The 14,703-nt window shown below is 36.2% G+C and overlaps 1 protein-coding gene across 1 annotated transcript; it reads right to left on the reverse strand.

Annotated features, from left to right (window-relative positions):
• Positions 1–7,128: 7,128 nt before the first annotated feature.
• On the reverse strand, positions 7,129–7,791 carry LOC124214321 (uncharacterized). Its single transcript, XM_046616580.1, has one exon. The coding sequence runs from the start codon at positions 7,789–7,791 to the stop codon at positions 7,129–7,131; it is 663 nt and encodes a 220-aa protein (XP_046472536.1).
• Between the last annotated feature and the right edge of the window lie 6,912 nt (positions 7,792–14,703).

The raw sequence follows: 14,703 nt of genomic DNA on the forward strand, positions 1-14,703 counted from the left end.
ATCATTGGTTATGAACTGAAATTGATTTAAAATTGGGGAATCTCATCAAGTTTTCACTGTTTTACTCTTTCAATTAAAACTATCGTCACGTCCATAACAAGTTGAACATTTTTTTACGCCGTAATTTGTCTTAAATAATATTCTAAACACATTGATAAAGTGAAATCGAATAGTTTTCGAATTAGGAAACATTGAAGTGAACGGATCTCATCCATTAGTACAGCACAACTAACACTTTTGAGTCACCGATTTTTAGATTTCACTTCATTAATGTGTTTCTAAGATTATTTCATACAAATGTCATCATAAATAAAATTACGATATTTTAGTAACGTGACAATTGTTTCAATGGATAAAATAAAATATTAAAAAATGCATTACTAAAGAAATAGTTAGGAGCCCCACTTAGTCCACAGGCTTGAATTGTTCGTACGTATTATACGGTGAGAATTCGTAGAAATTTTGTCACAAAAATCATACAGGTCCAACTCTGCGAAAACTCATTGCTTCTGTTTGAAGCCTAACTTCAACGTTAATAGAGAATTGAATATTTTCTCACAATTTTTTGTAAAACAGTCAATTTCAGGACAAAGAATTTAATATAATTTAATTTTCTGTAATAATTGATGATTTATACTAAAAAACCATCGATGCAGGCTTCAAAATGGCCACCCATCATTACCGTGCAGTACTCTAGGCGATCATAAAATGCACCAGTAATATTTAACACGTGTTGTGGTAACATGTTCGCAAGGATTTCGGTGATTTTTCCTTCGAGTTCGACACGGTTCGCGATGCGGCCTTCCGTGTGCAAACGGTTCTTTAAATGAGGCCACCCGTGTGGAAATTCGGTCCGGGCGCTAGGTGGGCGATATTTAGTTTGGTTATACACTGGATGGGGGCTATCTGGGCAGACTCTCTAGCGCCCGACAAGGCGTGTAACGCTGAGCTGTATAGCCCAAATCTAGTTAGACTAGCTGGGCTCTGTCTGACATTCCCTACTAATATTGGACATTATATGGGGCTGGCTATGCAGCGCCCGATCCGCTCCCAGTCAATTCTATGGGTTTTATATACTATACATAAACAAATCACTTTTTTTAAATATTCAACATATTATTTAATAAATCTGTTGACAGTACATTATCACATGAAGCTGAAGCTTCAGTCTCGTCATTATAACAGCAAAATATTCATAACATTGTACTTGAAGTCGGTAACATCTTCATTTGTTGTGAAGTCAATTGTTATCTTGAGGTTCTTTTGCCTTGCGATGGCTTCTATAGCCATCACATCCTGTTGTATGATTGAAACATTGTTTTGCAAGCTTGTTAAAGCATCTGAAAACATGAAAATGATTAGAAGTGAATTATGAGTAAAAACTATAAAATACTGATACATTATTATTAGAACTCGTGAGTGAGTGGACAATGGAGGTACCTTTGCTGTTAAAGTTCTGATGAAGAAATGTCTGTGACCCACCATCTTCAAAAACAGTACGACTGTTTGAATCTGATGGAAAAGTTAAGAGAGGTGAAAAAAAAGTTTTTCAAATAAATTTCAGATTGAAAAAATTGATTTTTATCCCATAAGTACTTATATTTAACTAAAATAAGGCGAATAACTCCAACTTCTTTGTATAAGAGCCAGTTAATATACAAAGAAATTTTGTTTTGCGAACAAGACATTTTTTCCCTGAATCATCTAGCAAGGGAACAAGATACTTATTCAAGAAAAAATTTGAACAACAAACTACTTACACGAAGTTTTTGTTGATACTGGTGTTTTCTGGTATGCAGCGTCTGTACAACTTCGAGTATAAGCGGATTTTGAATTTTTTGAAGACTGTGTGTCAGAGCTACACAGAGGTATTTTTGCTGCACGTGGTGTGAAATGATGCACAGAAGTTGATGGGTGCTAGCGGAGTGTATCGCGCAGAGCCTTTTCAAAATATGCTCTTTCTGACTCGATGACCCGAGAGAGAGTGCCCGAAAATGCATTCCCCAAAAGCCTGAGACCTTTTCGCCCTTCTTTATTCTTTTTGTCCTAGGCCTCTACGCGATACAACCCACTCGTGGTACCTGCACCACGCACCCCCAACAGGCTAAGTATTTCTTAAACATCCTGACGACATCTGGTCACTCGATGTTCGACATTTGACCCTCCATAAACGTCATAAAAAAAGGTCGAGTGCGTCGTCCGGACTTCGTCTTCGACTGCGATAAGACATATATAATAGTGTTCCAATAAGAAAAAATGTAAAAATATGTCCACTTAAAGTCGTGAAATAATTGAAGAACAAATTTGTCAGATTGCAAATATGTACTTACACGTAAAAAGGTTTTTTTATCGATTGTTGAGTCAAGGAATCAAACAATGATATAATTATGAGGATTAAAAATATAAGTCAGGGATTTCCCAGTCTAGGCCCATGCCAGTTTTGTTATAGAAACTATTACAGGGAAGATTAATAACTTTCAAAATCAGGTGCTATACAGCCCGCCCAAATAAAATTATTCACAGACAAACTGTCTATTCACTGTCTAGCGCCCCAACAGTAGGGCGATCTTTGGGTCCGCCCGTTCGGGGGCTAGTCTAATAGTGGGCAAGCCCAGTAAAATTTCTACACGGGCATAGGCCGTAATCCAGTGGTGTGAGGTCGGGGGACTGCGCGGGCCACTGTATGGTAGGACTTCCCCTGCTGATCCAGCGATCAGGGAATTCTTGGTTGAGGTATTCCCTTACTCGTTGCGTAAAATCGGGCGGCGCCCCATCCTGTTGGAAACATACTCTCGGACCCTGAAAAATACAATCAAAGAATAATATTCATATTATTATGAACGATGTTTGTATCATTATTTCAACTTTTTATTTTTCAATTGTGATGAGTAATTGTTGAAATAATTCAATTGACGATGAATTAAATCATGATGATGATTTTACTGTTAATATTATTGTCAGAATCTTGGAAAACCGAAGCTTCGGGTAATTGCACTGAGATTTGAACCCAGGTCCTCTCGATTTCCTGTCAACTGCTCTGCAACCAGTGTTGGGCCTAATCGATAGAATTTGATTTACGAATTACAATTGTAATTTATATTTGAAAGAATTGAGATCGTAGTCTACAATTGCCTCGCAAAATCATATTGAGCCCATTTTATAATTTTAATTAGTTCGACAAATATTGTCAATTACTTTGGCCATCGTGGGTTTCATAAACTTCTTAGTCAACATGGGGGACCAGGATCTTACATTATTATCATTAACTTCATTACTGTTATCATCATCATCATTAATAGTATTATTTATAATCTACCTAGGTATAACTTGAATAAATTGTACTTACGTCCCCGTCAATCGCTCTGATTGCAGGTATAATCTGCTCCCTGAGTAGCTGCAAATATCTTTCCCCATTAAGATTTCCTTCGATGAAAAACGGCCCGATAATGTGGCCGTCGACAACACCCACCCAAATGTTGACCTTGACAGGGTACTGTGTTCGATTTCCAAGGAAAACATTGGGATTATGTTGGGACCACGCTCTTGCATTCTGCCTATTCGGCATTCCCACTAAAAACACCGTGCTCTCGCCACTGAAGCACACTCTGAGCCCCGTATTTTGATCATAAATGTTCATCGTCTGTTCGCAAAATATGAGGCGTCGTCCTGCATCGCCAGGCAGAAGCTCTTGGTGTTTCTGCAGCTTGTACGCTTTGTATCCCGCCGCACGCAATACATTTATCATTTCCGTTTTTAATAAAAAAATGTACAACCCTGTTCTTCATAAAGTAGTGTTTTTATTGAGTATTGTCCGCGATTGATTTACGGAAAGATGCAACGATTACATGTCAATAACTCGTCCAGATTGAACGCTATATTCATTTGTTCGTCGTTACCATACAGCAACCACAAATCAACAGATGGTTTTGCATTATTACGGCGTCTATTCGCGATTGGAGCGTTGTTTACTTCGGTATGCAATAATTGAATCTGCTTTCCAATTTAGTACTGTCAAAAATGCCGAATTGTAAATTCAGTGTTGAAGAAAAAGTGGCGATTTTGAGACAACGTTACGAGGCAGCGAGTCATCGACTCATTTCGTACCATTTCGCGGCATCGTACCCAGATCGCCCGATCCCATCGCATAATACGATACGTAAAATTGTAATACGGTTCGAACAAAAAGGAAGTGTCGATGGAAGAACAGTAAAGGTATCGCAGCCGAACAGAAATACAAGTTATGAGACAAAATTAGCGATATGTTTGTGTGCCGAAGAAGATCCGATGAAACCTGCAAGCCGTATCGCTCAAGAGATAGGAATTTCAAAATCTTCGGTGATAAATGTATTGCGTGCGGTGGGATACAAAGCGTACAAGCGTACAATCACGGCACGTTTAAAATTATTGTTTTATTTAGTGCAATACGAAATTAAAAGTGATATTATGAGCCACACTATCATCAAATGTGGATTTCAGAATATCCATGCAGAATACTTTCGCGGAAAATTTGTCGAAAGGTAAGTAAATGCACGAAACATATGAGATATTCTTTCAAATTCATTTTAATTTTCACTACGTATTTATTTTTAGGATTATCGTATTACTAACAATACGATGATCAATTAATTAAACATTTATAGGGTATAAACTATTCTAAAGCCATCAGTTCAGGAGGTCGTTGAAATTCATGATGAAGCTAGTGGAGAACGAATCGTCCGTGGGAAAGTAATACCACGGACGAAAGTACATAATCCGCCGTACGAAGTGAAATCAGAGGTATGTATTAATTATGAGATAAATGAATAGTTCGATAATAATGTAAAAAAATATATTTTCAGGAACTTTGCGCCTATACGTGCAAAACAGAAATGGAAGATGGAGATGTATCTCCTTATCAAAAAAAATATAAATAATAAAGGAATAATTATATTGGTCATGGAAATTAGATTTAGAGAACTACATTTTCTATTTCGGTTTAAAGCAACATTAACAAATGACAGATTTTCTTTCATTATTAGGAATGGGTATAGAATGTGCAACTAATAATATATTATTGGTGGAGACTATTTCATCTTTAAGGATAGTCATGAAATTTTGAACTCACAATAATTATAGATGAAAAACAATGAAACGAAAGATAGCTTGCACGTGATTCTCTAAAAATGTTGATGCGAGATTTTAAATTAAACATGGTTAAAATTTAGCATATTTGTTTCGATTTTCATTTATGCCGGTTTTGCTGCGTATATATTACTTAAAAACATCTCACATCGTTAACGCCGTAATGAATATTGAGTATTGCATGTTTTGATTTGTAGCTTCTGCTTGTGTATGTATGTTTGTGTACATTTTTGTGTGTAATTTCTCGATCCTTATGTTCTCTCCGAGTGTTCTTATTCGGCTGCCACGGCTTGTTATTTGTAGTCCGGTCAATTTCGACATCCAAGGTTACAAAAATTCACACTCGGCTGAAAATTGGTAGGATTGTTCAAAACACTATTATAAATGAAATGTGAAAAGTTCTCATCGATCCAACACCTGGAAAAAAATTTACTCGGGGTCAAAGGTCACAAAGACGGGTTTTTCGCGATTTTCAGCAAAACGGTAAGTTTTATCATAAAATTAGCTCAGTCAAAAATTGTAGATCAGATAATTATCTATAAAAAATGTTATGATACTTGTTTCCTAAAATCCACCGTTTTAGAAATATGACGATTCAAAAAGTTGAAAGAGTTGTGATCGTCATTATATGCGCGGTTTTTTTAATGTGGTTTCCCCGGTAGGCCTATTCCACTGATCTGTTGTGATTCTGTTCAATTTAAAACTATTAAATAATTAAAGATATTGGCATGGGTTGAAAACGATAGAAGGGGTGTAAATAAAAAAAAAAAAAAATAGGGAAATTTATCTATCGGAATCATAATTATCTGAAACTTCTGCAACCTCTTCTCCTTGTTCTTCTGCTTGTTTATTTTCTTCATCCTGGGTGCAAGTAAATTGCCCCAATAATGACACATCGCATGTCTCTTCGTTAGCATCAAATGAAACTTCAATTGTTGGTGATTCGACATTGGAGCATGACCGGCCTTGACAATTTGTACATGCTACAGAACAAAACAGTCCAACTTTTTTGCAACCACATTCAGCACTACATCCCTTTTTACAGTTGCAAAAAATTGTCTTTAGCAGTTTTTCTGACGCAGGTGGGAGTAAAGTTTGAACTGGCTCTAATGAATTGTCGACCAACTTCTAACCCCAGTCTTTTGGGTCTAGCTGATAACCAAGCCACGCTTGAACTTGGTAGTATACCCGAAAAAGATTTTAATAAGCAGCCGCTGAGGTTGGAGGCAGACAAGCTAACTGCACTTGTTTTTTATTTCGAATATTTTTAACGAAACATGCATATCGGAACTCATCTGAGCACGTAATTTTTCTAGGAGCTTCATACATACAGAGAAGAAAGCGAATTCCGTTGGTGATAACTTCTTGTGGCGTTGAATTACTCTGTTGAAAAACTTCAGCATATTGAACTAAATCTTGTTTTTCAAACATTTTACAAACAATAAATAAATCTTCTTGGGAACTTGGACAGAATTAATAAGATTCAACTTATCAAAATTTGCAACGTTTCGTTGGTTTATTTATTTTCCAACTTCATCAGGCAAGCTGTAACAGGTGTACATAAACTTTAAAATTAAGTTGCATAAAACAATAGACATGATACATGTAAGTTACAAATTCAGAAATAATAAACTAAACAAAATTGCAAAATATTTACTTTTGAGGTTAAATCCTCGTTAAAATCTTTTGGTCCATAACATCAAGTCAAAAATATGTTTAAATAAGACTAGACAGATATATACATTATTTTTTAAAAAAAATTATAAATTCATTGTGCCAATAAGTCAATTTAAATAAAATAAAATGGACAAATATAAACAATGATGGACAAATACACATGTCAAACGTAGTGACTCTTAAATCACAGACTGTACTCCTCTCACACAGTGTGATAGTACGTGTGGAGCTCGCATTATCTATGATTGTCAACATGACTCTGTTGTCTATGACTAGTACTGTTCATGTTGTGCGCGAGAGTTCAAACTCTAAGTAAAATGAAAATAATTACTATGACTTCACTAAATCCTTAACATCATTTATCAGGTCACTGTAAATTGTACTGAGGTTTTGCGTGTCGGATCTAAAATTGACACAATTAATCGCCTTAATAAAAATCATTTCACTTAGATTTCTCTTCATGTAATTTTTCTCCAGATCTAAAATCTCAACATCCTCGAACTGAAAGTTATGACCATCCTCGACAAAGTGATGTTCCGCTAATGCTGTTTTGTTGTTTTTTACGGACTTCTCAGGTCTGCAGTCAAGTTTATGTTGTCTCACTCTGGCTTTTAATTTTTGCCTGGTCTGTCCAACGTACCATTTCCCACACGAGCACGAAATCCTGTATACCAGGCCAGATCTATCTTCTTTTTCCACTTTGTCTTTTAGCTGGGAAAATAGATCCTTAACCTTGAATACATTGTAGAATACCAACTTGCAGTTGGTGTGCCTAAATAAAGATCCCAGTCTTGGTGACAAGCCTTTTATGTAAGGAAATCTGCTAAACGACCAATTCCTGTTGACATTGTTGCTTCTGATGTTGTTTCTAATCCTCTCGGACACAATTTTCTCACACTTGCTGATGACCTTGTTTGGATAATTGTTAGATGACAGTAATCTTCTGACCATGCGAATACTTTCCTTGGTCTTGTTCACATGACTCAAGCGCATGGCTCTGTTCAAAAACCCTTTTGCAACTCCCAATTTCTGGCTAGTAATTATTTTCATTTTACTTAGAGTTTGAACTCTCGCGCACAACATGAACAGTACTAGTCATAGACAACAGAGTCATGTTGACAATCATAGATAATGCGAGCTCCACACGTACTATCACACTGTGTGAGAGGAGTACAGTCTGTGATTTAAGAGTCACTACGTTTGACATGTGTATTTGTCCATCATTGTTTATATTTGTCCATTTTATTTTATTTAAATTGACTTATTGGCACAATGAATTTATAATTTTTTTTAAAAAATAATGTATATATGTGTCTAGTCTTATTTAAACATATTTTTGACTTGATGTTATGGACCAAAAGATTTTAACGAGGATTTAACCTCAAAAGTAAATATTTTGCAATTTTGTTTAGTTTATTATTTCTGAATTTGTAACTTACATGTATCATGTCTATTGTTTTATGCAACTTAATTTTAAAGTTTATGTACACCTGTTACAGCTTGCCTGATGAAGTTGGAAAATAAATAAACCAACGAAACGTTGCAAATTTTGATAAGTTGAATCTTATTAATTCTGTCCAAGTTCCCAAGAAGATTTATTTATTACATTTAACATGGATGAGAACCAAGATTTGGATTTTACAAACAGTTGTTTTACCCCTCCTGAAAAATGGGGATGTCGTATCACAGCCAGTTATTGCATGTAAAAATAGTGCATGATTTTGGCACTTTGCAAAAGCAGATAAACATTTTGATGAATATATTACCGATTGATGTTGAGCTTTTCCAGGTTTAAATGGAAAAAATAGTTTTTTCGATTGGACTTCGAGCAGTGAGTAATACGAGTAAGTCTACATCTTTACTTATAACAATAGTTGTATTTGTTAAATTAAATTGCTCTATTGCTGTTTCAATATTTGCAAGAAATTTCTGTTGACTGGTAGGAATTGTAATAAATTGATCAAATAAAATATCAGAAGATGAAGATGTTGCTGAAGTTTGTAACGAGATACAGGAGGCAACACCTACGGAAGCGGCCGAACACCGGTCGCTCTGTGTTACCATATAACAACTTGTGTCAGACAAGCGTTCAAATACTGCAATACTGAAGAATAAAGAAGGTTTAGTCAAAATCCGGTCGGGTGAATAGATATATTTAACTGTTGGGCAAACGAACATGTTTGCGTTTGCGACGTTTCGGCCGGGCCCTGCCGACATCATCAGGCTATAATGATTACAAAATGTTTCAGAAGACAATTCCGATTGGAACAGCGACTATGTTGGTGAGAAAAGTTGCTGTTATTTTAACTTAATTATTTAATATATATTGTCACATGTTTAAGTGACAATTTTTAGGTCAAGTGTGAAAATTGCGGTTAGCAACACTAGTATAAAATATAGGTTACATGAATGAAATTTGACGATCAAAGAGGTTAATAATTGTGTAAGAATTGAAATAAAAAGAGATCAAACAAGATACAGACGGATTACTCACAAAATTTGACGACCTGTGCCTGCTTGAGTGTTTTTAGTTCAGTATTTTGGACGGAAGTGAAGATTAGGGAATATCGATCCAAAAATCTATGGTAATGAGGTGTGATATTGATCAATGTTGGAGCAGAATGGATTTGAGACTGATACAACGTAGTAAGGGCGCCAATTTTGAAAACGAGAGAATGTTGGAGTATAGATGGCTGAGATGTTGGATATCTGCGCGCTTGTTGACAGAGTTACTTTTGTTCTTGAAGTTATGGATCATTTTCTTAATATTACGTTTATACCAAGTAGGTTCTGTAGCTAAGGTTATGGAGTTATCAAAATCAAAATGATGTCCAAGACTCAAGGTGTGTTCTGCTAGAGCGCATCTGTCAGTTTCATGGCATTTAATATTTGAGCGATGGCCAGAAATTCTAACTTTTAAATATTGTGACGTCTGTCCAATATAACTTTTGCTACAGTCCCGACATGGTATTTTATACACACGATTGATTTTATCTAAATCAGGAGTTACAGATCTTAAGTGAGAAAAAAGAGGATATTTAGTAGTATTATTAATTCTAAACGTAATTTCGATGCCTTCAATTTTTAAAACTTTTTTAATTTGGCTAGATAGATTCTTATTGTAGGGTATAGAGATGGTGTTCTTTGATTTGTCATTATCATCAGGTTGATTGTTAGAGTCTATATTCCAATCAATAGAATTGTACATTTTTTCAATTCTATACCTTTTAATATCATTGATGAATTTTGAAGGGTAGCCATTTGAAATAAGAGTTGTTTCCACGAGTTTTGAGTTTTTTTTTCGAGAAATTGAGGGTTTGAAATTTTAAGACAACCATCAAACAAAGCTATGGCGACAGATTCCTTATATTCCATAGGATGATCTGAACGATAATAAATGTATCTACCAGACCAAGTTTGTTTGTGATGCCAATCTTGGATTACAGTATCATTTTGATTAATCACCAAGGTGTCAAGAAAACTGATTTCACCATCTTTTTCCAACTCAACTGTAAACTGTATGTGAAAGTGAAAATTGTTAAATTTATTCAGACGGAACTGTAAGTTTTCTTTTTTTACAAAAGTTATAATATCGTCTACATAACGGTAGTAGAAAGTGAGACTAAAGGGAAGCTGCGAGAAATTTTTTGTTCAAAATGTTCAAGTACTAAATTTGCTACCACTGGGCTAATTGGTGAGCCCATGGCTACACCAAAAATTTGTTGGTAAAATTTTTCTTGGTAGGCGAAGTAGCAAGAGTTGAGACAAAGTTTTGTAGCTGCAAGAAATTCTTTTTTGTTAATGTTAGTGTGTGATTTTGATCTGGGCCAATTTTTACTGATTATAGGAATTGCTAAATTTGTTGGAATATTAGTAAACAGTGATTTGACATCTAAGAGATCAATAGGTGTTCTCTAGGGATTGGTGTATTTCTGATTTCATTTACAAAGGACCAAGTGTCCTTGATGTGATAGTTGGATTTACCTGTGATGTTAGAGAGTACACTAGAGCAGAATCTGGAGATTTTGTACGTAGGTGAATTGATGTTGCATACAATTGGTCTGAGAGGTACATTGGTATTGTGTATTTTTGGTAGAAAATATGTCTGAGGAGGCAGAGAGTTGTAGGTTTTGAGATTTTTTGCCGAGTTTGAATCTATAAATTTTTTCGGGTGCCACAGGTTTATCATATCATTGACTTGTTTTTGTATCTTATTGGTGGGATCACGAGAGATAAGAGTGCATGTGTTGGAATCATTAAGAATATGTTGGCATTTTTGTTCAAAATCCATCTTGTCCATGACGACTGTTATATTGCCTTTGTCAGCATCAGTGACGACTAAGTGATTATGATGTTTTAAAAATTCTTTTGTTTGACTTACTTTGAAAGTTATTTGACAGTAAGATTCAAGTGGATTTTTATGGATATATGGTAGATACATTCATTATCGTTCGAATCATCCTACGAAACATAAAAAATCTGTCGCCATAGCTTTGTTCGATCGTTGTCTTAAAATTTCAAACCCTCAATTTCTCAAAAAAAAAGAAAACTTCAAACTCGTGGAAACAACTCTTATTTCAAATGGCTATCCTTTACATTTCATCAATGATATTGAAAAGTATAGAGTTGAAAAAATGTACAATTCTATTGATTGGAATATAGACTCTAACAATCAACCTAATGATCATGACAAATTTAAGAACACCATCTCTATACCCTATATTGAAAATCTATCTAGCCAAATTAAAAAAGTTTTGAAAATTGAAGGCATCGAAATTACGTTTAGAATTAACAATACTACTAAATATCCTCTTTTTTTTCACTTCCGATCTGTAACTGGTAATTTAGATAAAATCAATTGTGTGTATAAAATACCATGTGGAGACTGTAGCAAAAGTTATATTGGACAGACGTCACAACATTTCAAAAATAGAATTTCTGTTCTAATTAGAATTGTCTTCTGAAACATTTTATAATTATTATAGCCTGATGATGGTCGGCACGGCCCGGCTGAAACGTTGCAAACGCAAACATGTTCGTTTGCCCAACAATTAAATATATCTATTTACCTGACCGGATTTTGACTAAACCTTCCTCATTCTTCAATCTACCTCCTGGTCACTAATACTTCACAAATATGGCAATACTAGTCAAACTCACGGGATATCCGTTCGCGGCAAAGACACTCTGCGAGAAGACGCCACGGCAATGAGTCGCACACCTAATACCTCGTAGACCGCCTTCATTTTCCTTTGTTTTTCAATTTAATCTCCTTCGTCGAATCAAATCGTATAAATGTAACTGCTAGCACACTGTCCAGTGAGGACGTCGAATCCTGATAGAATGTTATCTGACCAGAACACCATAATATTCGTCGTCATTCTCCGATCGTCGCCACGTGGAACGCAGCGAGAGCCAACGTCGATAGTAACGAATTAGTAGTCGTTATGTGTCACAGTTCGTTACTCAGGCCATTAGACCACCAACAAGATAAGTTTTTAACATTGTATCGAGTCACACATAACGTCATTTTCTACTTTTCTTTTTCTAGCCTTTCAGTATCTTTTCCTGTACCCATATTTCATTTAACTTAGAATCATTTGCCTTTTGTATTCAGAGTCACAAGTATAACCTTATTTTTGCCTTTCTAATTTGGAAAACCACAGGCTGGTCGGTGTATTTTAAGTTTTTTGGTGTGAGTGATGTGTGAATGGTTTCTTTTTTCTTATTTTTTAGTCACCTTGTAAACCCATTTTGCCGGTTTCTGTGTCAAAACGCCAATAAATAAAAATTTTCTCTCACTCATATTTTCATAACTGATGTTGACCATAAAAAATCCCTTGAAGTTGAATGGGAGACAGATGTTGCTCAAGGTTACACTGGCGTATAAAATGAGGGACTGGGTTTCTTTTTGCCCGAAATTCTCATATTTATAATATTTTATGTGTGAGTTACACTGACCGATAGAACGATATTTTTACTTGCATTACAGTTTCAGTGATGTATATACGTGGTGTACTTATACATATTATAACGATTACAACTCCTTCAACTTTTTGAATCGTTATATCTCTAAAACAGTGGCTCTTAGGAAACAAGTATTGTGACATTTTTCATAGTTAATTATCTGATCTACAATTTTTGTCGGGGCTAATTTTATGATGAAATTTACCGTTTTGCTGAAAATCGCGAAAAACCCGATTTTGTGACCTTTGAACCCGAGTAAATTCTTTTCCAGGCGTCGGATCGATGAGGACTCTTCATATTTCATGTATAATAGTGTTCTGAACAATTCTATCAATTTTCAGCCGAGTGTGAATTTTTGTAACCTCACCACTATTTTTTGGTCTAATTTGACCGGACTACTGGTGTACTATAAAAATAAAAGATTACAGACAATCCGACGTTTGCATATTTTCAATACGTTTATTCCTTGTATCAAATTGTTATAATATTACTGACATTCTTCTGACAGCCTTTATCGACCCATTTCTCTTGCTGATTTCCCAATTTCGTCTCGGAAACGAATAAAAAATTAACTCTGGATTTTTCGATTGGGTAATTTTGCAATCCACAACACAATGGTGCCTCGTATCACCCATTTTTTGTTAATTCGGAGAGTACGTTTTAATTGAATTAATACATAAATCGCACAGCTGACCGCACTCGCACGTCCATGTGTTGTTTGAATCTGCCACCGAGCCGCGCCACTAGAGTTATCCAAGAGGCGTATTCTCTCAGTATATTTCTGGCCTGAGGTGTGTTTGATTATCCCGGAACTATCGAGAGAAAGATCGAAGCGACTCGGAACTCACTCCGAAACACCTCACGTCTCACGGTCAGACCTCCGCTGCCGCTATCTTGTCGCCGCGCGCCGTACCCCGAGCACTGTCCAAGTACCGCACGCGCGCGCTAGGGGCGCGCGTCTCTCGCAACTCTAGCGACACCGGCCAGGTGTATATGCCACTGCACCTGGCGGCGGTCTGAGCGATTTGCGGAAGGTCATTCCGCACACCGGTTTGCGGGTAAGTTTGGAACTGTGGTTATGATAGATAGATGAGTATCTATACTGAGTGATAATGATAATCGACTCTAATCGTCCAAGAGATTTCCGACGTATAATTTATGCGCTGTATGAATACAATTATTCGGTCTGAATTAAATGAATGATGGTGCAAGCAAGTTAAGGGCGTTGCCTATGCCTCGACGAGCGCGCTCGAACAGAGACTCACGATTTTCCTTCTCATTTCCTCATTTTTGAAGATAATTAGGTTCTTAGGGGGTCATTTTGAAGATAAAGAATAGATCTGTGTCGCCTTTTTTGCCGAATTTGCGATTTCGCTCTCAGATTTGCGAAAAACGTACTTGAAAGTACGTTATCTTTGAAGTGAGACACAGCGGACAGTGAATTTTTTTTCGAAATTCGGCGAAAAAGGCGACACAGATCCATTCTTTATCTTCAAAATGACTCCCTAAGAACCTAATTATCTTCAAAAATGAAGAAATGAGAAGGAAAATCACGAAGCATAAAACAGCAAATTTTTCGCGCCAAAAGCGGGCGGCTGCTAGCGCCACGACCGCGTTGGCCGGCGACCATGCGAATTACGGGCGATGAGAGTAGACTGAAACCCCCCCACTACAATTCCCCTCCTTCGAATCCTCGTCGCTCGGCACGTGGATAGTGTTCCGCGCTTTCATTTTTGCTTGTGTTTTTCTACCGTGTTTTTTATTATTTCGAGTCAGTATTTATTCCCGCGATGGCTAAGAAGAGAAGGAATCTGTCTGTGAAGAAGAAGAAAGTACCCGGCATAAAGATTTTGGCTAAATTTCGGGAAAAAATGAGGTAAATTGAATTATTTATATGATTGATGTCGCACCCTCTCTGACTTCGAGATTCAATCACAT

This window comes from Neodiprion pinetum, chromosome 3 (assembly GCF_021155775.2).
Source record: "Neodiprion pinetum isolate iyNeoPine1 chromosome 3, iyNeoPine1.2, whole genome shotgun sequence".
In the NCBI taxonomy this organism is placed as follows: Eukaryota; Metazoa; Arthropoda; class Insecta; order Hymenoptera; family Diprionidae; genus Neodiprion; species Neodiprion pinetum.